Source organism: Gigantopelta aegis, chromosome 7, assembly GCF_016097555.1.
Source record: "Gigantopelta aegis isolate Gae_Host chromosome 7, Gae_host_genome, whole genome shotgun sequence".
Taxonomy (NCBI): Eukaryota; Metazoa; Mollusca; class Gastropoda; order Neomphalida; family Peltospiridae; genus Gigantopelta; species Gigantopelta aegis.
The window spans coordinates 29,145,249-29,172,574 of NC_054705.1; the positions used below are offsets into that span (position 1 = coordinate 29,145,249).

Consider the following 27,326-nt stretch of genomic DNA (forward strand, 5'->3'; position numbering starts at 1 on the left):
TCTTTTCGATTAGCAGCAAGGGATCTTTTATAAGCACCATCCACAGACAGGATAGTACATACCACAGCCTTTGTTACACCAGTTGTGGAGCACTGACTGGAATGAGAAATAGCCCCGTGGCAGTGGGCCCACCAATGGGAATCGATCCTAGATCGATCGAGCATCAGGCGAGCGCTGTACCACTGAGCTATCTCCCACCCCTCTGTCTATGTCTATATAGTAATAGATTACCATTTCTGATTAGTGAAATTGTAAATCTGCATGCATAACTGCAGTTACTGAGTGTTTTATAAATGTACAGAACTTTGCATTTGTTGTTTTCGCTTCCTATTTATTACACAAGCTTATTTTGTGCAAGAATGTATACCATGAGACCACGTAGCAGTCAAGTGGTATGTTCTTTCGCAAAATAAATGAGTGCAATAAATAGAAAGCAAAAACAACGTATGTGAAGTTCTGTATTTATTACATACCTTCTTTTATGTTTAACAAAAACGGTTTTTAATTTAACGTCATAACAACACTTTGTTAAATCTATGATCAAAACTCCTTTCATGGATTTGCTTAATGTTAAGAATCATACTCTGCGGCAGCCTTGTGTAATGTTTCAAATACGATGTGACATAATTTGTAAATCATATATGACATCAGTAAATAAAAAGTGCTAAGTGCAATAAAAATAGGAGAATTCTCTATTTAAAAGTTCAGGTCTAGATTGCACATGTGCGATACAAAATAAATTTATCACACGGTTTCAAAATGTCTTTATTACTATAGTATAGTGAATAGATGTGTAATAAATATAATTACTGAAAAAGGCTTATTATACCTCAGGGCAGGATGGCATTGGTTGGGGACAAGATGTAGCTAGACTTGAGGCATGTCACTATGCTAAACAATACTAGGGAAAACACTACATATGGGAATAGGAGAAAACCTGTCTAATTGCAAAATATAAACACTACTTTCATTGTCTTTTTTCCAATTGCAGACATAGATTCATAGTTTACTGTCAAAAGATTTAGTTTGATTGCAGACTTGTTAGTAGAGCCAGTAAAACGAAAAATGTTCAATAGTAAAACCAACTATGTTTGCAAATCTCATAACACAGTTGGGTTATCCCTATTCTAATTTCAAATTATTTCCTTGTTTTTTTAAACAAACTTACAAATTATTTTTCTGAAAAGTGTCAGTAATTACTGACATCACTCAGGAATGTAAAACTATCATCAAGTACACTTTTATTAAAAAAAATATTTATAATATATTTTTTTTAATATATATTTATATTGGTAGTCTAAGCTAAATTATTTTTAAAAAAATTGTGGGGGGGGGGGGGAAGATAAAATATTAAATCATGATAAAAACAGAAATATGAAATATAAAGAACAGAATAGATAAACAACCCTGACAATGTCAAAGGACAGGTTTTTAAAAGAGCAAGTCATGTTATTGTACATTTGTATGTGTATTTACCAGGGCACATGAAATATTGTGTATTATTATTGCACGGTCAGAATTGTCTTTATTACTGTAGTAATATTAATCGGGTATGTAATAAAGTGCTGTAAACATCACTGTAAACATCACTACATGTTTCACCGACTTCCTGCACTTAACGTCACATATTTCAAGTTGAAAAACACAGGTTTTACTACTTCATATTTTTGTAGAAATCCAATCAGATTTGTTCTTACAAATGTGTTGAATTAACGTTATGCATTCCTGTGAGAAAGGATTAAAATTGATGGTACTTTGAGACAGTTTTATATAGCCTTCTGTTGGTTATTTAAACTGCATTCCTGTGAGAAGACACATAACATAAAGGGTTAAAGTTGATTCTTCCTTGAGACAGTTTTATATAGCCTTCTGTTGGTTATTTAAACTGCATTCCTGTGAGCAGACGCATAACACAAAGGGTTAAAACTGATGCTGCCTTGAGACAGTTCAAAAAGCCTTCTGTTGGTTATTTAAAATGTAATTATCTTGTATGTACATTGAAATAAATGATACTTCATTTGTCATATTTTATAAAGGGCTGAATTTACAATGTGTGTTTTTGTCTTACACACAAGTAACTATATATGTTGAGAAACATTTGTTTTGTTCGATGACACCACTGGAGCACATTGATTAATCATCAGCTGTTGGATGTCAATCATACATATTTACATTTTATGCTTAAGAAAAAACCAGTAAATTCAGTCCTTAATGTTATCACATCTGGACACATGGAATAATATATCCCCCACAAATTCATCTAGCATGCCCTAATAACCTAAACAGTTTGTGATCTTTATCACCCACACATTCATCTATTTCATTTTAACTTATTTTCGTGCTTATATTCAATTAAGTTTCAAGCATGCTGTCCTGGGCACACACCTCAGCTGTTTGGGCTGTCGGTCCAGGACAGTGGGTTAATTGTTAGTTAGTAGTTAGTGAGAGAGGAGAGGGTGTAGTGGCCTTACACCTACCCATTGAGCCCTTAAGAACTCGCTCTGGGTGGAAGCCAGTATCGGGCTGCGAACCCTGTACCTACCAGCCTGTAGTCCAGTGGCTTAACCACACTACGCCATCGAGGCCGGTAAATTCATCTAGCATGCCTTAATAACCTAAACAGTTTGTAATATTTATCACCCACAAGGGGTGGAACATAGCCCAGTGGTATAGCGCTCGCTTGATGCATGGTCGGTCTGAGATCGATCGCCATAGGTTTGACCCGTTGGGCTATTTTTTGTTCTAGCCAGTGTACCACGAATGGTATATCAAAGGCCATGGTATGTTCTATCCTGACTGGGGTTTTGCATATAAAAAATCCCTTGCTACTACTTGAAAAATGTAGCAGTTTTCTTCTCTAAGACTTAATGTCAAAATTACCAAATGTTTGACACCCAATTACCGATGTTTAATAAATCAATGTGCTCTAGTGGTGTTGCTAAACAAAACAATTATTACCTACAAATTCATCTGGCATAACATTATGGCCTATTTTTCACCATTACGATTGTTTTTGATTATTGAAATTGGACAATTTTATTGTTTAGACTCTAAATTTCTGTACATCTCAAGTGTTTTTTGGTCAACCCGGTGTTTCTAATACCACAAAATGCATTTTTCGTACTTTATAAAATGCACATACCTGTGAGAAGTAACTGTTATGGAGACAAGCTCTAGTCTATTTTTTAAGTGTATTTCCCAGTTTCAACAGCACTGACTCTCGTTTCACTCTTTTGTAACTTTATCCAAATGTGTTAGAGGTTTTAAATTATCAAAACATATTGTCCATTTTCATGGATTGAAACTAGGGTCTGCGACTTGAATAACTCAACGAGTGTAATATTAAGAGGAAAGGTGTACATGCTTGTGTCCATGATCAGTTTATGAGTTCTCAATGACTCGGTAGTATTTAAAAAAATTATTACAAACTCCAGCATCATTGAAGCACCCATTGGTCACATAAAAACACTTTCTTATACTTTTCAACACTGGGGCGAAACTTAGGTAAAGTCTAGTGGGAAGTGCTCGCCAGATTATTTCTCATTCAGCCAGTGCACCACAACTGATATATCAAAGGCCATGGCATGTGCTATCCTGTCTGTGGGATGGTGCATATAAAAGATACCTTGCTACTAATTGAAAAATGTAGCGGATTTTCACTATATGAGACTATCAAAATTACAAAATATTTGACATCCAGTAGCCGGTGATTAATAAATCAATGTGCTCTAGTGGTGTCATTAAACAAAAACAAATTCAAACTTTAACCAATAGCCGCGTGATTAATGAATCGATGTGCTCTAGTGGTGTCATTAAACAAAACAAACAAACCAGCATCACTGAGTTTCAGACACTGATCACGTCAAACACTTTCTGTAGTTTCAGACAACTGATCATGCTCGTCAAAAACACCTTTCAGTTATACGGGGTTCTTATAAAACTAAAGAGTTTAACAGGTCTAGACCAAAACCAAGCAAATTTTAAAAACAATTGTCAAATTTTAGTTTATCACATTTTACTCATTTTATTAGAAAAAATGCCATTTTTGAACTTTAATAAAAAAAAAAAATTTCACCAAGAGCTATCCCAGATTCGATACTTCAAATTCGATACAAATTGCATGCATTTGACAACCTTAGAGATTTCAGAGTAGACTTGATATGCATGGCCCCAGGGATATCTGTGTTGTATGAGAAACACTTTGCTATCATTTTGAAAGTGAGTAACTCAAACTTATAACATCTAACCTCATATTAAATTAAGTTTTATGATGGTGGTGTCTTATTTTCATCAGTCATAGAGTAAATGTGCATTTCCGTCAGCATTTAGAGGCCATCCACTATTGACAATATTTTCCCAAAACATATCTGTACTCAGGGGGGGGAAAGGTGTTCAGGCCAATTTCCATGCTTTTATTGTTTTAAAAAAAAAAAAAAAATCGGTGAGAAATGATTTTTGCAAAATCGTCACTTTTGATATACACTTTTGGGAAAAGGTAGTGGGTTGGGAAAATGTGGATACATTGTATTTGTTAATGGCCCTGTACCTTGTGTATATAAAATTGATTAATGAAAGGCTTTGACAATATCTTTAAGTGTGTTATGTTTGGGTTTTGTATCTTTTGAAGCATGATTTTGTATGCTTGTAATGTGGGATAATTTGAAGAAAGTGTCATTTTATTGTACATATAGCTCATATTTATCTATCAAGTGTAACCAGACATTTAGGGCTGAACTTTAGAAAGTTATTTTTCTTTTAATCATGTGTAACTTTCCTAAACGCCATGTATATAGATACATATTTAATAATGTAGGATAAATGTCAGGTGAACACTGTATTTTGTCATCATTTAAGACTTCGATGCATCTGAAATAAATGCATAATCACTTTTCTTATATTCATCTGTCAAAATAAGTATCAGTATCACTAGCATAGCCAGGGGGACGTTGGCATGGATCACACCTCATTTTATCTCCCCACCATGTTATATATTTGTCTGTCACTCCACGACATGACTCATAAACAATTGCACCCTTTCCCCCATCAATATGAAATACTGGTACACCAGTGATCAGTATTGGGTTTAAATTTTATTGGTTTTTACATATTGAAGGACACCATTGTTTCTTAATTATCTGGCTTTTCACCTTTGGTTGCAAATATCGCCAGCAAAAGAGAAGGGAGTTCGAAGTCAAGTGGTCAGAACTTAGTTTCCTTACGTTTTACTGTGCTTAGCCATGGTCTTGATTTTAGAAAGATATGATGGTACAGGCCTGGAGGAATGAGTGTGTCTGTCTGTCTGTCTGTGTGGATAGGTTTCCATGTGTGTGTGAGTTTGTCTGTATGTATGTCAGTGTCTGGCTGTTTGATTTTTTTTTTTTTTTTGTGTATTGTTGGGGTTGTTGTTGTTGTTTTTTTTTGGGGGGGGGGGGGGCACAAGCAAAATATGTATCTTTAGGTTGCTTCTAATAAACTTGCAGGGCTGCTTGGGGTGAGGCTGGGGTTGGAGATGATGGGTCCTGTGTACGTGTACTTGAGATTCAGATTATTTACTTTTTTTGTCTTAGATATATGTAGAGGATACTTCTCTCATGTCTTGTGATATCATAATTTATTAGCACGAGTTGATAAAAGTATGAAATCCGAGGCTTGCCGAGGATGTTTATACTTTTATTAACGAGTGCTGATCAATTTATCATCCATTATCATTCTTTTTATTTGTGACAATTGTAAACAATATCAGTAATGTGGGTTGAATGTCACTCTATTTGGCAGTGGTAGACTCGTTAACTAGCAGAACGACAGTGGCGTGACATCACTAATGATAGGTTTAGCACTGAAACATACACATTGACGTAACAAAAGAAGCGATATCTTCTAGGAAGATATCGCAGGAGATATCACTAATTATAGTGCCAGCGATATCGCCTACAAAAACCTTAAATGGATGATAAAAAACAATACAGTTTGCTTGTGCACCTCCCACAATAGCAAGTGAAATTCTTACATATCATTTCCAGGCCCCGTGCTTATAAACCTTAAAGTCTAGACTTTAATAAAGTCCAGACTTTAACGTCATGGCACCGCCATTCAGATAGCATTACATTAAAGTGTGGACTTTTAAGTTTTATAAGCACGGGCCCTGGGCCTGTATTGTACCTATTACATAAAGGTATTGAAATTTTAAAACATATATATCTTGAAGTTTTAATGTCTGACCAACTTTGCACTTGTGTGCGTTAACAACAATTACAGATATGCTGGATATAGTATATAAGGCACATTGTGGGTGGCGTTTTGTGTGCGTGTGTGCATATGGTGATGTATGTGTTCGGTAAATAGTGTAATATATCAAGTGCTGTACATTTTATTGTAATATAGAACATTTTGTATAGCTCCAGCCAGACTATAAGGAAGCTTGGTTTGCCCAAAGCCAAAGCTGTATTTCAAACCTGGCTTGTTGGAATATACTCGATAAAGGAAACACAAATATCAATTTAGTGTTCTTTAATTTTATTTAACATTACATTAAATTTTGTGTCTTTTAAAATTAACTGTGTCTTGTGAACATTTTATGCATCATTTGACAGAATTGAATTGTATCCATAATAAATAAATAAATAAAAATAAAATATATATACTGTACACTAGATTAATATTGCAACATCTTTTTTTTGCGAATACGCACCTTAGCTCATGTTCGCGATGTTTTTTATTTCGTGAATGACCGTTGGCATCTGTTATTTAACATTACATTAAATTTTATGTCTTTTAAAATTAACTGTTTTGTGAACATTTTATGCATCATTTGACAGTTGAATTGTATCCAAAATATATAAATAAATAAAAATAAAATATATATACTGTACACTGGATTAATATTGCAACATCTTTTTTTTTGCAAATACGCACCTTAACTCATGTTCGCAATGTTTTTTATTTCTTGAATGACCGTTGGCATCTGTTATTTAACATTACATTAAATTTTGTGTCTTTTAAAATTAACTGTTTTGTGAACATTTTATGCATCATTTGACAGAATTGAATTGTATCCAAAATAAATAAATAAATAAATAAAAATAAAATATATATACTGCAAACCAGATTAATACTGCAAAATGTTTTTTTTGCGAATATGCACCTTAGCTCATGTTTGCGACGTTTAGATTTCGTGAATGACCGTTGGCATCTGTAAAAAATAATGGGTGCGTATAAATTTTACGACGAGGTTGGACGCGAACAATGTGAAATTAATACACACACAATTTTTTCCCGGTTTACAGTGGTGATGTATATATGTTTATACATATACATGTTTATTATCCCCATAGTTCAAGAAATATAATCAGTATGACCCACATGTGTCATAATAATTTCACATACACTACGAATGACGTAATTTTGCGAAGCAACATCACAACTTAATGCGGCTTCCTCGGTGTAAATGCTTATCAAAATGATGTCATTTCTGAAAATGATGTTGTTTCATAGTCTCTTTTTAGATACAGTTAAATTGTTTTAACATGGTCCCAGCTTGTTATTCGCGAAAATAATATTTTGGGTAATGTGGATAATAAAAAAATTATTACACTTGCGTGTCAGGATTCATGGGTAATACAATAATTGTTACACTTGGTTTGTAAAATCAGTGCAACACACAAGCTCGTATAATAATCTCTATATACGATATAATATTTGCAGTTCTTTTGTTCAGTATATTAGATATTAATCCTTTGATCCTTCTAAGGCCATAAAGTTCTTAGTTAGCCCATGTTTCATAGAATTGCTTGTGAAAGTTTTTAGTTTGTCTTATCATTCTGTTATTTCATTGTTGTTAACATGTTTGTTCTCTACTTTTATTAGTTTTAGTGTACATATTAAACTTTATGTACAGTGGGAAAATATTACTTTTGAATATGTAATTTTTTTTTTTTTTTTTTTTTTTGTGGTTAAAGATACTACCAATAAACTTACAAGAACCAATGGCTTTATTAATTAGAGCATTGACAAAAAATGTCTGTGATTGTAGTTTGTTTCTCAAATCGGACCACAGTACAGTACATGACACTGGGTAAAGTGTTTCAGTGCTGTTAATACATACATACAAAAATACATAGGTACACAGGCTTTTTGCCCGAAAATAATTTGAGGGTATGTAGTAAAAACAAAACAGACCATAAGCACTCCTGTTAGGTGGTTATGGGTTTGAAATTGGACATTACATTTTATGCATTAAATTTTGCACAGTATCAAACAGCAATTCTCTTAATAATCTTTAAAAAAAAAAAAAAAAAAAAAAAAAAAAAAAAAAAAAAAATCCCATTAATTTGCACCATTTTAATGGTACATAATTTTACCCTCCATATTCTCTGGTAGAAAGCTTGCTACATGGATTCTCAATCAAACTGATAACTGTATAGCTTATGCTGCAGTATACCCGAACCTACATGTATAGTCCGACCCACAGGGAACGCCGTTTTTCATACTATGCAATTTACTACCTTATTTATTTCTGAGCAGATTGTTTTCTAAATTGCACACAAAAATAGTATGTTTTTTTCGTGTGTTTTTTTCCAAAACACTTTTACTTTACTTCTTAAAGGAGAGGGCAATTAAGGCATTTGTCCTGGTATGCATATTCAACGATATATAATGCACATTATTGCTTAATATCAACACGTATAATCGTATAGTTAATTAATAAAACGGTTAAATGTGACGACTATTATATATAATGGGCGCAGCCATTTTGTACCATCTCAGTGAGTACGCCCTCTGGCGAGCTGGTGGTTACGTAATACCTAACGCGTCACGTCAGGAATGAGCCTTAGAACTAGAGAAACACAATCTACCTGGTTTTTGCGGGATGATAAATAGTCATGCATTGCAATGTTCTGTAATAATACACATCCCATTAAGCCAGTAAGTATATATATCCAGCACTATATATATTATTTTCAATACAAAATAAAATACCATCGTCAAAGTGGCTACACAACAAGTCGAAACAATTAACAATGTTTTGCCCATGCATTAACCTACGTACTGAAATGATACACGGAGTGTTTTCTTAGTTAATTGGTCTATGCTGTTAGATGCTTCTACCTTTGATTCCTGATTGGCAGGTGTGTATTTGATTGGTAACCAGACGAGCCAATTAATTGACGCTGTCTAGACACAAAAATACATACCGGTATTGTGGAATATTACCTGTCGCCCCTAAAATTGTAATGGACATGGTTTATTACTGTAAATAGTTCTGTAAAACTATTGATTAAGTAGACTTTTCCATCTAAAACCACAGAACTGACCAATTACGTAGTCCCAAAGAAAATAAGATTATCACTTGGGTATCGTGGGTTGTCGTTTTTGCTCCAACGTAGCATATCAATAGGCGTAATAGTATACATTTTTCCTTTGGATTATTAAACAGAGAAAAACACTATAACCCCATTTTTTTTTCCGTTAATGCAACTTGAAATATATTTAGTTAAATAGTTTATTATATTATTACGTCATTTATGCTGCTTTCAAATCAGGTTGATCAAAGAGAAGCGCCTTGTCGAAAATTACTGCTTTTGTTTACACTGTACATACAGGAGATGGTCAGGAGCTGACGTCACTTCGCCCCAAGCTATCCCACTGAACGTCACAAAAACGAAACAAAATGGCTGCCCCCAGTTAGCAGGAATAATCGTGGTTTTTTATTAACTCTAAAATTACGCGTTTTTCATTTGCTAAAGTGTTAGTATGTGTTGGTGGTCCGGGTATGCATCTTTCCAACACATAAGGCTCTTGTTGGAGTTGACTCTACCTTTAAGTCAAATCAAACTGAAATTATTAAAAAAACAAAACAAACATTGTTGAAGGATGGGATGGACTATAGTTAAGGTTGAGATAAATATTCTTCCAACACATTAGAAAGGATGTGATTGGTTCTATATTGCATTTCCATGCCCAGTACTGTTTTTATAGCATCATAACCATTACCAGGACAGTGGTTCCCATTAGCGAGTGGACAAGATTTTAAATTTTTATTTATTTAAGTTTTTTTAAACCAACTAGCTCATCGGGCTACTGGATTTGCATTTAGCACTGACCTCGGGTGTCGGGCTATCGGATTTGTCATACTGTAGTTCACATAGCATGGAGAATGAAATTCGGTTATGATTGGTATATATTTGTTTCACGTTTAAATACCGTTCCAATGCCATCCTGTGTAGTGTTGAAAATTATTATTGTCATCAGGAACATAATTTTTTTTTAACTATACCTCAGCATATTTGTATCCTATGGCTATTGTGTAGCATATGGTTATTTTGACACTTGGTAGAGAGAGAGAGAGAGGAAACCTGTGGCTGCCACATTATCTACTCCTAGTGATAAAGCGGCAATGGATCTTATTGGTTAAAATTCTGTACATTTCACACATCACCGGTGGGACAGCATATTCTCAACTTTCATGAACTCCTGATATCACTGCTTTTACAGTGATTCATGAGTGCATGGCATCGCAGCTGTATATATTCCATTGAGCTCTATCCCGTGCACAGGGATGTGATACCCATTAAGAAATACGAGCTGAAATGATTCTTTAAAAAGCCAAAACCTTTATACTACACCTAAATAAAGGTCATTTATCAGCATTTCAGATAAAATCCAGTCTACTTTGTGAAAATACATGACTGTATGTTTGCACCAAAAAACCCTGAAATCGGATAAAAAGCTAGAAAATCACATCTCTGTGTGCAAGTTTGAGTTGTCTAAGCTAGTCTTGGGAGTGTCAGTCCTACAGATGGTGCAGGAGGGATGAAACATCCTGTTACAGGTCTCCTAGGGAAGTGGCAGTCCTGACAAGCATCTGATAGTGGACCATGGAAGCAGTCACGTTTTTGCCAAACATCCTTTCGACTCTGCCTTGTACAGAGATACAACAGATTATATGCAACGTCTTAAAGAGTCATAAGGCCAAGTGAATTCATATACGAGTATTGGTGTACGTTTTTCAGTAACTATATCGTATACAAAGATCCTCAATGAAAGATATTGCGAAATTTACTGTGAATAATAATCTCCATGTTGAATACGGTCTGAACCCAACTGAACGTAACTTTGTTCTCGTACACAGGTTAGAGGATATTAATTTTACCCCAAGACTTATTAAACCAAAGAAAGGGTAATTTGTTACACACCCTTTGGTGAGAACATTATTTGTTATTTTTGATAACACATACTGTTAACGTGTGTGATAACAATTTAAAGAAATGTATACGACTGGCTGTTCCTAGGTGATAACCAGGTTGCCAGTGCCATACATCCAATGACAAAAAAGCACAATTGAAATGGACTACACAGTTAACCTGAAATTGATTTGTCTTTGATGTGCAAGTTAGCTACATGTGCAAGCGCTGTAAATAAGTTTAAAGTCTGAAGACGTTTAAATTTGCTTAAAACCTGGTTTCTGAGGATATGTAAGAAATACAATACTACATTTGTATCCTTAGGATACCATTTATCTTACAAGTAGTTAAAAACGTAATTTAAAAACGTTTTGGTTTAAGTTTTAATGTTAAAACACATATTTCCTATTTTGACAGTACAGGACGCCAGAATCCCATAATTAAATAGTCTGTCTCACAGGTTAGCTACATTGATCTTGGCTAATTTACACCCAATCTGCATGTGGCTAAAGTGCGGATTACAGATATGACAGTATTGACTGATCTCGGTATGATAAGACTACTCAGAATAGTGACCACGTAGGCCTACTTGAATGGAACAGTAAAATATGGTACATCTTTAACTAAAGATCATGCTCGGTATAAAATTGTTTTTATTTCTAATATTTTCTTGAGTGGCAAAGAAAGAAAGAAATGGTTTTTTTAACGACGCACTCAACACATTTTTAATTTACGGTTATATGGCGTCAGACATATGGTTAAGGACAACACAGATTTTGAGAGGAAACCCGCTGTCGCCACTACATGGGCTACTCTTCCGATTAGCAGCAAGAGATCTTTTATTTGTGCTTCCCACAGGCAGGATATCACAAACCATGGCCTTTGTTGAACCAGTTATGGATCACTGGTCGGTGAAAGTGGTTTACACCTACCCATTGAGCCGTGCGGAGCACTCACTTGGGGTTTTGGAGTCGGTATCTGGATTAAAAGTCCCATGCCTTGACTGGGATCCGAACCCAGTACCTACCAGCCTGTAGACCGATGGCCTGCCACGACGCTGGTTTGAGTGGCAAATGCTAATTTCAAAGTTGTTTTTTTTGTCATTAAAATAGGGGCCTATATGCATGTTTAAATCACTGTCTGCAATATTTGTAGTTTCTCTGTTTAAAAAACAAAAAAAATAGTGGCACTTTACAATTACACCACCTTGAGAAAAACAAACCTCCATCCCTTTCATGTTGCACTATACAATAATAAAAACAATATTGGCTTTCAAATTATTTACTAATCAAAATAATGCACAGCAGGCAAAAATGTTAAGTGTTCTACAGATATACAAACTGAACACCAGAAATAAATAAAGCAAGAAATAATTCAAATGAAAATATAGCTGGCCGATTAAGCAATGTGATAGAAATGCCATTGGAGAATAATGCAATCGCTGGTGAGAGAAATACTGTTGTAAAATGGAGAATGATGGGACACCAAAAACATTGAGCCACAATTAAATAAAGATTTGTTCTGTGATATCTGCACATTTTTAAACCATGACTGTTTGGTGTCCATCATCATCGGTCTCCAAGCATAAATTACTTGAACAAGAATAACAGAACAAATGTTCTTGTTCTTGTTAATTTTTAAAGAATTCATTTCTGTTTTTATAAAAATCATTTTTTTTCCATTGGTCTCAAAAGCTCCAGAAATTAATTAGAAAATTATACTAAGAAGCTGACAATATTATTCCAATACTGGGAAAGGACAGCATATACCACTGCCTTTGATCAAAGATTTTTTTTAGACACTCCATATGCCCGTGGTAAATGAAAACTATTCTTGTCCTTATTCTTTGATAAAAGGCCGTAAGCCTATACTTTTCAAGACACTGCAAATTTTACTAGATGTTTTTGTTCAATGTTGTTTTATTCTCTCTGTTTAACCAGTCATGGGGTACTGGCCGTGGCAGAGAATAACCCAGTGGGTCCACTACACCTTGGACAAACACGCTACCCTAAAGTTACACCACACCCTGAGTAGCGACATAAATACATGTACATATAGCAATTTCTCAATTTTCTAACAATCAAAAACAGCTAAACATGAAGAATCACTCATGATGGAGCCTACAATGAAGGAATGAATGATTGTTTTAACGACACCCCAGCACAAAAAAATACACATCAGCTATTGGGCGTCACAAATTTCAAGTATAATAAAATATTATTTATATATAATTATGTAAAACAACAGTGTACAATGGAGGCTACAAGACGGAAAGAAAATGAAGTCATTAAAGATAAAAGTTTGTTTCGTTTAATGACACCACTAGAGCACATTGATTTATTAATCATCGGCTATTGGATGTCAAACATTTGGAAAGTTTGATGTGTAGTCTTGGAGGAACTCACTACATTTTTCCATTAGTAGCAAGAGATCGTTTATATGCACCATTACAGAGACAGGATAGCACAAAGCACGGCCTTTGATATACCATTCGTGGTACACCGGCTGAAACAAGAAATAGCCCAATGGGCCACAGGCAGGAATCGATCCCAGACTAACCGTACATCAGGTGAGTGTTTTACCACTTACATGTAGCTACGTCTCGCACCATGAAGTACAAAAAGTAATTAAGTGAAAGTAATAAAATTACAGTACAGACCCAATGACTAATAATCAAACACAATTAGAAGGTCGAGCAATAGCGAAAATATGAAACGACAATGACCAATATCTGAAATATGATACAAATCAACAACCAATAATGGAAATACGATATAAATCTAAATGAATATTTCGTTGTTTGGTAATATGATATTTGGTTTTTCTATTTATCTGATGACAATATGAGTAAATATTGTGTAAGTTGATATAATAATCTCAACATGAATCTCTATTCTGTTTTGGGTCTTGCTGTCCCCAAAATCTTCTTTCTCTGAGTCAACATATGCAGATACAGCTGGGGAAACACTGAAAAATAGACCGAAACATTCAGTGCTATTCTGGATTCAGTGTATTACTTTTGTTTTATGAAATTAACACCTTATTTAAAAAAAAAAATGTTTTAAGAGGTAAGAAAAGAAGGAATTATTTATTTACACATTTTAATTACAGTTAAGGACTACACAAATAATGAGAAAGGAAACCTCTGCCTAATTGTAGGCTATTCTTTTCGATTAGCACCAGGGAAACTTTTATATGCAGCATCCCACAGACAGGATAGCACATACCGCAGCCCATGATATACCAGTTGTGGTGCAATGGCTTGAACGAGAAATAGCCCAATGAGCTTGTTCTGTTTAAGGACACCACTAGAGCACAATGATTTATTAATTATCGTCTATTGTATATCAAACATTTGGCAATTTTGACATATAGTCTTAGAGAGGAAACCAGCTACAGTTTTTCATTAGTAGCAAGGGATCTGTTATCAGCGCCATCCCAGACAGGATAGCACATACCACAGCCTTTGATATACCAGTCGTGGTGCACTGGCTGGAATGAGAAATAGCCCAATGGGCCCACCTACGCGGATCGATCCTAGACCGACCATGCATCAGGCGAACGCTTTACGACTGGGCTACGCACCACCCCTCACTAAAGTTAAAGACGGTGACCTAAGTTTGCTGTATTGTAACAAAACTCTTGATTGAGAAGAACAGCTATTACAGGGTTTCTAGATTATGGTAGCCCCACTCCCATGGATAGTGATATTCAATGTTGGGCTGTTAAATAACTAATATTACCATGCCCAACGGCTACTGAAACAAAAGAGTCAAATGTTGCAGTTGCGTCTATTTGTAAATATAAATAGCCTGTCAATCCCCAACATCACAATGTTAGTGTTTTTAAGCTCTATTTCCCCATTTTAGCTGACATATCTGATTATTACTATTATTTAATAAACTTATATTAACTTAAAATAAAGTAGGGCTAGTGGATTTTTAAAATCACCGATCCCATGGGTAGTGGATTTTATAGAAGCCCTATATTATGTTTGCATTATAAACAAAACGAAACGCGCACAAGGCTTCTACATACTTACGTGGAATATACATGAGCATGACGAACCACAGATAGTAAAAGAAGTTAAATGATATGTTCATTTGGTTGGGAAGGTCAAGGCTAAACATCCTGGTCTTCTCAACGTAGGAAAGTGATGCCCAAATGACCAACAACTCTCCCTGAAAAATTATAAAAACATGTCTGAAGGACTTTTCAAAACATGAAATAAATACTCCCAATAATAAAATATGGAACCAACAAAAGTAACAGAGGATTAAAAGCTAATGTCTCAAAGGCTCGATTACCTTGATTACCATTACAACATTTACACAATCTCATAAAAGGTTTACCGTGTACATAACACTTGTGTTATGTTATATCAGGCAAGAAGAAGGAAATGGTTTATTTAACGACACACTCAACACATTTTTTTTTTATGTTATATGGCATCGGACATATGGTTAAGGACCACACATATATTGAGGGAGGAAACCCGCTGTTGCCACTTCATAGGCTACTCTTTTCGATTAGCAGCAAGGGATCTTTTATATGCACCATCCCATAGACAGAATAACACATACCATGGCCTTTGATGCACAAGTCATGGTGCACTGGCTGGAACGAGAAATAGCCCAATGGGCCCACTGATGAGGATCAATCCCAAACCAACCATGCATCAAGCAAGTGCTTTACCACTGGGCTGCATATTGCCTATATCCAGCAAGACACAAAACTTTATTTATCTCTTTTGTCATTTGCATCACTAGTGGAAAAGTGATGATTCCTCTGTTACAACAACATGTTAAAATACACATCCAAATACTTCCAAATGCTGCTGATCAAGCCAAACACTCTTTTGTCAACGTTATTCTCCACTGTTGACGACAAATGTGCAGAATTATGATTTACTGATGTATAAAACAACAGAGCAATGCAATGATCTAAAAGGAAACAATGACCAAATGGATGTAATCCTTAAGCAAAATTAATAATCCTTCTGAGATTTTGAAAATATGTTAACTAAAAAACACAGTATGCCTATTAAAAAAAACTGGCTTGAAGAGTAAGAATATTGATCATGCAAACACTGTTTCTATTGACAGAATATGATGACAGATAAAGCAAAGTTATATCCTGCTACTAGCAGGATATGACTAATGACGTCACTCATGTGATGTCAGCACCTAGCCTACATTACAAAGTCGCTCATTTGACCTCTAGGTCATCATACAATGTGGCTGAAATAACAGAAATAATAGGTTTTCCCCTTAATTGTTATGGTCTGCAGGATAAAGATAATAGTAGCTGATCGGTGCACGCAGCAGGAACAAAGACTACCTGAATGTGAGCTTTTTTCAGTTTGTCTAGCAATGTTTTACACTGGTGTGCCTTGTACACATCAAAGATAGTCAAAGAGAGCAATACATCGTTGATCATCTGCCATCTTGAGATTTTTTCTCATTTTATCCATGTAAGGAATTACAATTTCCTCAGAGAATTCCAACATTGAATTTTCATTACTCCAGTGTGACTCTGTGTGTGTAACATTCCATTCTTCCGGGAATTCCACACGCGGGTGACGCTTGTCAGTTTTACCACCGTATATCACCTGTGGTGGGAGAAGTTCTCCAGCCATCGAGACAGCCAACAGGACTGTAATCTGGCGCTTGTCATCTTTGCCGCTAATGGTCACTTGTTTGGCACCTTTTTCTTCAAATGTCCAATCTCCCCCAGGTACAAAGTTGACACCGGTCTGGTCCCAGTTGATGATGAGTTCATCAGGGATGTTATTTTCACTCTTCGCCTTTTTCACACGTTCGATATATTGTGATTTTAACGTTTCAAAATCACCGGGCACTTTTTTTTCCTCCTTTCATCCCTTTCCGTTTGACGTAGCCCATCCTGGATAAAAATGATTTCGACCAAGTGTTTGTGATTTGTAGTGGCCCACCAAACTCGCGCAACTTTGATTGTTCAAGTTTCTTCATAATGCCGATCGCGGCACCGGTCACGGTGGCAGTGTTGATGACACCCCCATGAATCCTCACGCTTTTGACCCATTCCTTCACCAAGTCGTCGTACTTGCCAAGCATAAGGGGCTGTCCACGTTGACCTTTCGGCAATGACTTTAATGCACTGCCATCATTGGTGCTCCTTGTCGTTTTTAAGTATGACGCCTTTAAACGTCTAACAGTGCTTTCATTAAGTTTTTTACCCAGATCAACAGTAAATTTGCGAGCCGCTCTTGTTGCTCTGCGATTGATTGCATAATGGGCAATCTTAGTACGAGTGTTCTTCGTCATATAGACCGTAATCACTGCGTTTACGTTTTCTTGGATTCACTTTACTATTAGTAGTCTCTGTTTGTTCGGTGGCATTGTTGGTAGCTTCAAAAGACATCGCTTGTTCTGCAGACAAACATTCTTTAGGATTTGGTAAACCGATAATTTTGGTTTCTGAACTGTGTTCAGCCACTTTAACAACAACATTTTAGAACTTTATCAATGCAGATATTTCGAAATGAACGTACAGACCTTGTACTATACTCATAGTACACGTCGCTACTTTACTCTAAAGGTTTTGCCTGTTAGCCAATCACAAACCGTTTTGAACTAGTATTTTGACGGCAATAAATATTGTCTCAATCAAACTTAAGTTACTGAGTACTAGTAGCTTGTGCCTTCAAATTTCGTTTCGTTTGTTTTCGGTTTTTGTTTTTATAACAATTATAAGGATTAAGAAAAACTGCATGCGGTAAGCACCTTCTGTAAGCTTATTAACTTGTAAACAATAAAGTCTTGATTGGTTAAAGCAGGAAAACTATTGTTTTATGTGTATAGCACTCGTGTGTACATGTAGGATTAGTTCTACAGATTAGCATAACAACAGGCAAAACTAAGTTCCGTTTTTAAAACAAAATTATTGATATCTGTACTTCTGGGTTTTTTTACCCCTGCGCATGCTGTAACCTCACCGTGGTGCAGGGGTGTAACATTTTCTTTGAGAATGGCCAATACAGCACAAAATTGAAGTTTTGAGTAAAATTCAGTATCTGTAAAATTCTGTGATATTTGTGTTTTTGCACAGTTCTTTACACTCTTTTTGTTTAAACCTTGAATTTTTATATTGATGTTGATCATCACTTTATTTTTTTGCATTTACCATAGTTTGACACCCAATAGCCAATGTATTTTTCGTGCTGGGGTGTCGTTAAACATTCATTCATTATTAGTTTTTTTATTGATGGGGGTTGGGGGATTTGCGAAAATAAATGTTCACGAATTGACCCATTTTTATTAAATCGTGAAAATTTGATCCCGCGAAAATATAGTATTCTACAGTAGTTACTAACATCGGATATCTGCTTTATCCTGTTCAGGCCGAATCAGAGAGACTCGTGGAATTTCCCATTATTACCAGGATAAAGCCGATATCCGACATCATTAACTAGTTATTCTCTATATAACAGGACTACACACTTACTGTTACTCCAAGCGGATACAGCACAATGAATAAAGTGTATCTGAAAAACACAATTCGTTGATAAAATGTAAACATAATCCACACAAAGTTAAATGTTTGTTTTATTTAACTATACCACTAAGAAGAAAGGAAATGTTTTATTTAACGATGCACTCGACACATTTTATTTACGGTTATATGGCGTCGGACATATGGTAAAGGACTACACAGATATTGAGAGAGGAAACCCGCTGTCGCCACTTCATGGGCTACTCTTTTCGATTAGCAGCAAGGCATCTTTTATATGCACCATCCCATAGACAGGATAACACATACCACAGCCTTTGATGTACCAGTCGTGGTGCACTGGCTGGAGCGAGAAATAGCGCAATGGGCCCACTGATGGGGATGGATCCCAAACCAACCGTGCATCAAATGAGCGCTGTACCACTGGGCTACGCCTTGCCCAACTATACCACTAGAGCACATTGATTAATTAATAATGGACTACTGAATGTCTAACATTTGGTAATTTTACTCAGAAGTCATAATTGTTTACGGGATATCTTGATTTTCAGTGTAAGCATAAACGGTGGAGGGATGTGGGTCGTTGTTTTGCCGTAATAATAACAGCAAGCTAAATTTTATTTACTATTTTGAGCCCTTACATTAGACACACAAAAGGTTTTAATGTAGCCAAGGAAGGAAGGAAGGAAATGTTTTATTTAACAATGCACGAACACATTATTTACAGTTATATGGTTAAGGACCACAGATATTGATAGAGGAAACCCGCTGTAGCCACTTCATGGGTTACTCTTTTCGATTAGCAGCAAGTGATCTTTTATAAGCACCATCCCACAGACAGGATAGTACATACCATGGCCTTTGTTACACCAGTTGTGGAGCACTGGATGGAATGAGAAATAGCCCAATGGGTCCACCGATTGGGGATTGATCCCAGACCAACCGTGCATCAAGCGAACACTTTACCACTGCGCTACATCCTGCCCACTGTAGCCGAGGAGAGACTAAAATAACTTGTTACTAATAAAACATCTCACCTCAGCCACACTAAGAAGTGAGGCACTTTACCCAGCAAGGAGAAAAAGTAGAAGGCGTAACGGATAATTTCAGTCACAGTCCAAGCAAGCAGCAACATCAAAAAGCCATTATTAACTTGAACCTACAAAACAAAACAATCAAGTCATGAGATAAAGTATGTCAGAATAAAAGAAAAAACACGCACCCACAATTATCAAATTAAAGTGACGGACCCTAGTTTTTAAATACTATCACATATTTTTCACTATTACAGCTGGTACTGATAACTGAAATCATACATTACTTAGACTATTGTTTAGATTGCCCATTTCCATATGTCCCAAGTGTTTCTGGTCATCCTGTATTTCTAATATCAGGAAAAGCATTTTATATATGTAAAAAAAGGCATGTACCTCTGATTAGTAACGACTATTGGGTCCTGCTCTAGTCTAATTTTAAATGGATTTCCTGGTTTCAGCGCCACAGACTCTTGTTTCACTCTGTTGTAACTTTATCCAAATGTGTTAGAGGTTTGTAGATTAAATATTTTTAGAGTTACCATTTTTACGGGTTCAAACTAGACTTTAAAAAGACAATCCTGAGTTTGATGCTATTTTAACATGTTTTAACTTTTTAACGACTACATTCAGATACTAAATTCACTATTAGTTTAGATTTTTCAAGTAACAAAATACAATGTGGTCTTATTTGGAAATTAAATGAAATTTCAGCACCTACAAATATTAGGACGATCAAAAACACAGTGGATATACAAACACAGTGGATATACAAACACAGTGGATATACAAACACAGTGGATATAAAAAGAAAGAAGATATACAAACACTAATATTCTAACAAAAATGTATTTAATAACAATACAGGGTATGTAATTTTAGTCATAAAACAAGAGTTCTATGGAAATAAATATACCGCCTATCATAAGACTTTTCCGTGCATTATGATGAACATCCATAGATGCAACTATATACCAAGTTTCACTGGCATAAGACTTACGAGTTTGTGACAAACTGATCCAAACATGAAACTTTAATATAAAAGTTGACGATGACTCAGCCCCCCCCCCCCCCCCCCCCCAAAGAAAGCCTATATCTCGCATTTTAACTTCGTAAATGTGAGACAAAAAATATTCTACTAGTCTAAAACATACTTGAAAATTGAGGACAACCTCATTAACAAAAACACTGTTGCATTATAATTTAAACATTTTCATCATTTTTTTCCCCCTCTCAACAGCTTACTTTGGAATATAAAAACTTAGTGGATGAACATGTAGGGGATAGGTATGACTTCTAAAACAGCAAGGCATGAATTATGTAGCCAAGTGATAGAGTGCTGAACTGAAATGCAATGCAGGTTACATCACCCTCTATGGACTGGTATTACCCCATTCCAACCAGAGTCCCATGACTGGTCATATCAAAGGTTGTGGTATGTACTGTCCAGTCTAGTGCAAATAAAAGGTCCCTTGCAGCTTGATAATAAGAACTCTGGTTACAGCAATCATTTATAATTTCCAGTGAACAAAAGTTAAAGTTTGCTTTGTTTAATGACACCACTAGAGAATATTGATTTATTGATCATTGACCATTGGATATTAAACTTTTGGTAATTTTGACATATAGTCTTAGACAGAAAACCTGCTACATTTTCAAATAAGGTCTCACTACACAGATTACTTCCGGGTGAGAGTTCATTCATCACTGTCCACTATAGTTCCTAATTGTGACATATGTTGTGGTTCACATATTCACTTCTAAGAATAGGGGAAGAATTAAAACAATATGTCTGGTTAATGGTAAGCCTTCTGGCTGTATTTTGCCCATGTTATTTTGTAATATTGTGCATTGACCTTTTTGGACATGGGTGTAAAGCGCAAGAGACAGCCGCAGTGAATCGGTTAATGAACCACCTATTAGGACCAGTACTACAGCCAGATGCGGTCATATAGCAAAAACTGAGACGGAAATGTTCTCAATTTTGGAGTGAAAATAAATGCTACCATAATGTATGTTCGCCATGGTGTATGTTGTTAGTGCCAACGAGAACCTGTTCTATTGGCTATCTTCATTTAAAGTTGGGCAATTTAACATGGGTTTCAATGGCAGAAGACATCTGTGTAGTGAGACCTTAGAATCAAGAGATCTTTTATATGCACTACCCCAGACAGAATAGCACATACCACGGCCAGTTGTGGAATGAGAAATAGCCCAAGGTGTCCACCGACGGGGACTGATCCTAGACTGACTGCACATCAGGTGAGTGCTTTACAACTGGGCTATGTACCCCGCACCTTCAACTGATAGAGTGAGTGCTTAACTGAGATGCAATGCAGTGCAGGATAGCACATACCACAGCCTTTGATATACCAGTCACGGTGCACCAAATGGAACGAGAAATAGCCCAATGGGCCCCCAGATGGGAATTGATCCCAGATCAACAGGGCATCAAGTTAGCACTTCACCTCTGGGCTACGTCCTGCCTCTTCAAGTGAACCAAATGAATGAATGAATGAATGAATGAATGAATGAATGAATGCTTAATGACACCCCAGCACGAAAAATACATCGGCTATTGGGTGTCAAACTATGGTAAAATGAAACAACAGTGTGATGATCATCATCAATATAAAAAGTCAACAGTTAAATAAAAACACAGTGTAAAGGACTGTGTAAAAATACAAATATCACAGATATATATAATTAAAATTTAGAATAAAATTCAATATCACATAAAAAGTGTAAAATAAGTTCTGGATGGAATCGAAAGGATTCCATCACATTTGTTTCTCCAAATATATCTTCAAGTGAATAAAGTCAAACACTAGTGCAGATACTTACAATGCTGACACTGTGGATAACAGCCCACACGACAAAGACACGTGAATACACCTGTATCGCCGTTAGCAACACGTTCGACCGGACAAAGCCAACAGCACAATGCACAATCTGCAAATAAACAACAGTAGGTTTGAAAACATTGCAACATCAGGATGAAAATATAAATATCATGTCTTTGTTTACTCTAAAATAAACATTTAAACTAGTACTTGTAAAATATGAATTGTAACTTTAAACTGGAGCAATAGTTTCTGACACGAGTCTTTAAGAAAATCCATAACTGGAGTGATACCTAGCGATCTCCAAGGATTTATTTTCTTGAGACGAGTTTTAGAAAAACCATCTACAAAAGGACTCATGCCAGAAATATTTTCTTGTTCAATCAGTGTTATAATTTTAGTTTAATTATTTAAAAATTCACTAAATTTTATTTTTGTACTGTGATGTACAGCTGATATATATTTATTATCCATATGGTTCAACATAACCGAGTTAATAATAATCATGAACACACGTGTAATAACAAGAGTAATGACGTAATTTTTGGAAGTGATGTCATAACATGACGTTGCTTCTCCACGGTCCTAGCTCAGACTGTGAATTTAAAATATGACGTCATTTCGTCGTCTCCTTTTAGTTGTGGCTGAAACATTTTGAGTTGGGTCTTGTTATTCATAAAGAAAACAACAACAATAATATGGATAATAAAGAAATTATTACACTCGTGTGGGAGTCGTACTGATTTTACAAAACTTGTGTCAAGATTCATGTATTACCCTCACACTCGCTCTCTCTCGGACAATACAAAAATCCTGACACTCGTTTCGTAAAATCAGTATGACACACAAGCTCATATAATAATTTCTATATATTACATCACGTGAAGGGAGATGGAATGTATGCAGTGTTATATATTACATCACGTACTATCTTTGCTTTCAGAATGACGTAATCAACAGGTAGCAAAGGCAGTCTACTTCCTAAACGACAAGACCAATTAACCAATGAAAAGGGTGCATTACCTTCTAGGGGACATGTGCTAGACATTTTTCTAGAACAGTTTTCTTATTACCTTTTTATCGGTTGATTGAACTAAAAAATGTAATTCATAATAAATTTGCTATTTTAAGCTAATTTAAGAATTAACATGTTTAATGGAATGGGTTTGGGGTTTTTCTCACTAAATTATTTTTTAAAACATTTTTCACACTAATAAATTGACCTTGCTGTAAAACAATTGTGCACACTCAAGTAAGTCAGAGTATCTCTCCACTCCCAACAAATCTGACCAGCTAACAGGTCCATTAACCATGTAATTAACTTTCAACACAAGTAATGGATTCGTGTTATCTTCTTAGAACACCATTCATTAGTCAGAAAATAAACCTTTTAAAATAACAAAAAAAACCCACAAAAAAAACAACACCAACCATCAAACTGTCCTTTTTTCTTGCATCGCTAAATCATACACCAAGGAACATTTTGTTCAGTATTGCATCACAATTCACTACACAAGTTTTAAAGATTGCTAAACAATTAAATAATAAATAAACAGTAGTTGCTAATCAATTTTTAATTGATTAGAAATATCGTTAATCAAGATTTCACTGTATCCACAGACTTAAAATGAAAATAAAGGAGATAAAGCTGTAGGCTTTATTTGCGCCAGCAACGCGGCCGTGGGGTGTGTGCGAGTTTGAGAGGCGAGGATATTTTAATGAATGGCAGGGCTTCTAGATTATGGTAGCCCCACTCCCATGGCTAGTGATATTCAGTGTTGGGCTAGTAAATAACTACTATAACTAGCCCGACGGCAAGTGGAAAAACCCTTGTCAATTATACTGCATTTATGTCTTATTTAAATATGAATATCCTGTCCAATCTTCCCTTCCCCAATCTAAGAGGTTTTAAGCTAAATCTCCCTCTTTAGGTGACATATCTGATTATTACCATTAGTAAAATTGTATTTATTTAAAGTAGGGCTAGTGAATTTTTAATCATGGCTAGTACATTTTAAAAATCTTTGTTCCCATGGCTAGTGGATTTTTATAAAATTCTAGAAGCCCTGAATGGCCTCCGCCTTTACCTCTCATAGCCATTCCATCCTCACCTACATGTACTTCATTAACATTATATTATTACTTTTTAACATAGAACCACTTATAATATAGACATGGATGGGAAAATAGACAATACACCCTTATGAACCAGTGTTTTATTGCAGGAGCTCAATTTGAAAGTATAAAAGTCAATTATGAGGAAATAAGCCAATAAAATGCAGACAATCTCCTTTTTTTCCAAAAAAAGGAGATTTGTCAAAAAAAAGGAGAAAATAAAGGAGATCTAGCTGAATCATGAAATAAAGGAGATTCTTTGAAATAAAGGAGACATGGACACACTGGAATTTGAAAACAAAATGTTTCCTGTACATATAAATGTGTAACAAGAAAATAACAAACTTCTAGGATTGCTGCAGTCTGGACAATTTTCAAGAGAGCATTCACTTCTTTATAAACCGAGTTCTGTCCTTTCATGAAAAACTGGCTCACGCCGATGATCAACAATATAGTCCACCTGTTAAAAAACAAACAATATTGTTCCAAGTTCAAGATGCAAATATCACAAGACAATTGCTCCAGGCAGGGTTTCCAGATTATGGTAGTCCCATGGCTAGTGATATTCAATGTTGGGCTAGTAAGTAACTACTATTGCCATGCCCGATGGCAAGTGAATTAATTTTTTTGGTCAAATTTTGCAGTCTATTTTGTAAATATAAATATAAATATACAGTTGTCTCCACCCCACCCCCAATGTTAATGTTTTTAAGCTCTATCTCCCTCTTTAGGTGACATATTTGATTATTACTATTATTTAATAAAATTGTATGAACTTAAAAGTAAAGTAAAGTAGTGAATTTTTAATTGTGGCTAGTAAATGTTTCAAAATCACTGATCCCATGGCTAGTGGATTTTATAACAATTCTAGAAGGAAAAGGAAGGAAATGTTTTATTTAACAATGCACTCAACACATTTTATTTACGGTTATATGGCGTCGGACATATGGTTAAGAACCACACAGATATTGAGACAGGAAACCTGCTGTCCCCACTTCATGGGCTTCTCTTTTCTATTGGCTGCAAGGGATCTTTTATATGCACTACCCCATAGACAGGATAGCCCATACCATGGCCTTTGTGGTGCACTGGCTGGAGCAAGAAATAACCCAATAGACTCACTGACGGAGATCGATTCCAAACAGACTGCGCATCAAGCGAGCACTTTACCACTGGGCTACGTCTCGGCCCTAATAATTCTAGAAGACCTGTCCAGGTATCATATAATTATGCTCCGCAAGGCTCAATGGGTAGGTGTAAACCACTTGCACCGACCAGTGATCCATAACTGGTTCAACAAAGGCCATGGTTTGTGCTATCCTGCCTGTGGGAAGCGCAAATAAAAGATCCCTTGCAGCCAATCGGAAAGAGTAGCCCATGTAGTGGCGACAGTGGGTTTCCTCTCAAAATCTGTGTGGTCCTTAACCATATGTCTGACGCCATATAACCGTAAATAAAATGTGTTGAGTGCGTCGTTAAATAAAACACTTCTTTCTTTCATATAATTATTCAGGATTCACACTGGACTATTTGTTGTTTTAGCCAAATTTTCAGTAATGGAGAGCATATAGCTATATTAACTTATCCACCTAGAAGCAAGAGGGCAATTACTTCTATTTTTTATATATTAGACAGTATGCAATATTTTAGTCAAATAAATTAATTTTGTCTGAGAAAATTTCATAGGGAGTTGCCTTCATGACCCTCTTTGGAAGGAAAGGTTTACCTTGGTTCCATAATTTCTGTTATTAGACCAAAAGCAAGACCTGCAGTGGCACCCCCCCCCCCCCCCCCCCTAACAAATTGACAATTCAACCCCTCCCCCTGCTAAAGATTGTCCCCCTCCACTTCAGATATTTAGTTTCTATGGACCTGAGCAAATTGTGTATTAATTTTGAGCAGCATTTGCTGTCTGCCCTGTCAATTTTCAAGCCTTGTTTTTTTTACTCATAATACCTAAATATAAGCCTAACAAATTTAATATGGATTAAAGTATTAGCGGTTAGAGAGGGGGTCACCAAGGTCCTGTGACCATCCATCTCCTTTGAAGTGTCCTTTAAACATATTTTTGAATTCATCAAATAGTGTGCCTCTTTTCGAATTTTTGTGATCCCCTTTTTACAAAATCCTGGATCCACCCCTGGATTAAAGTAGTATCAGTTTTATTACAAAATGTTAACATTATCTGAAATGGAAAATGCTTTGGTGTGAATGGACCCTTCGATAAAGTTAGACCGACACAGACACTGACAGTCTATAAAACGACCTGCTCTGACATTACCCTAACATCTGCGATACATTGTACGCCACAAGATAGGTCTTAATTAAAGCGTTTTCGCCCTTTTCTTTCTTCTTGCTTTCCATCGTGGCCTGTTGTGTAAAACTGACACCGTTGTAGGACTTCGACCTTTGACCTGTTATCTTATTGAGTAATTCCCACCTCAGTTTGCATTTCACTACACTGACAGGTCATATTTAGAACAAGATGTTGTAGCCACGCCTGGAGCACAGGCAGGGGCCCGACCAGTATCGGTACAGGATTACACCGGCATCATGTGCAAGGGAGCACAGGCAGGGGCCCGACCAGTATCGATACAGGATTACACTGGCATCATGAGCGTACGAGACAAGTTGCCCCCCCCCCCCAGTTCTGGTGCAAAACC

The 27,326-nt window shown here is 35.9% G+C and overlaps 1 protein-coding gene across 1 annotated transcript; it reads right to left on the reverse strand.

Moving 5' to 3' along the window:
* Positions 1-12,445: 12,445 nt before the first annotated feature.
* On the reverse strand, positions 12,446-27,069 carry LOC121377076 (very-long-chain (3R)-3-hydroxyacyl-CoA dehydratase 2-like). The gene is made up of 7 exons (XM_041504941.1): positions 26,945-27,069; positions 25,009-25,123; positions 22,550-22,657; positions 19,709-19,830; positions 18,666-18,705; positions 15,223-15,361; positions 12,446-14,147 (listed from the first exon to the last, which is right to left on the reverse strand). The coding sequence occupies exons 1-7, from the start codon at positions 27,025-27,027 to the stop codon at positions 14,071-14,073; spliced, it is 684 nt and encodes a 227-aa protein (XP_041360875.1). The 5' UTR covers positions 27,028-27,069; the 3' UTR covers positions 12,446-14,070.
* Between the last annotated feature and the right edge of the window lie 257 nt (positions 27,070-27,326).

Coding starts and splice junctions, on each gene's coding strand:
- LOC121377076 (XM_041504941.1), bottom strand. CDS start 27,027: ATGGAAAGCAAGAAGAAAGAAAAGGGCGAAAACGCTTTAATTAAGACC. Junction 22,658..25,008: donor AGACTGCAGCAATCCTAGAA/GTTTGTTATTTT, acceptor GTTTATTTGCAG/ATTGTGCATTGTGCTGTTGG. Junction 14,148..15,222: donor CATGCTCATGTATATTCCAC/GTAAGTATGTAG, acceptor TCTATTTTTCAG/TGTTTCCCCAGCTGTATCTG.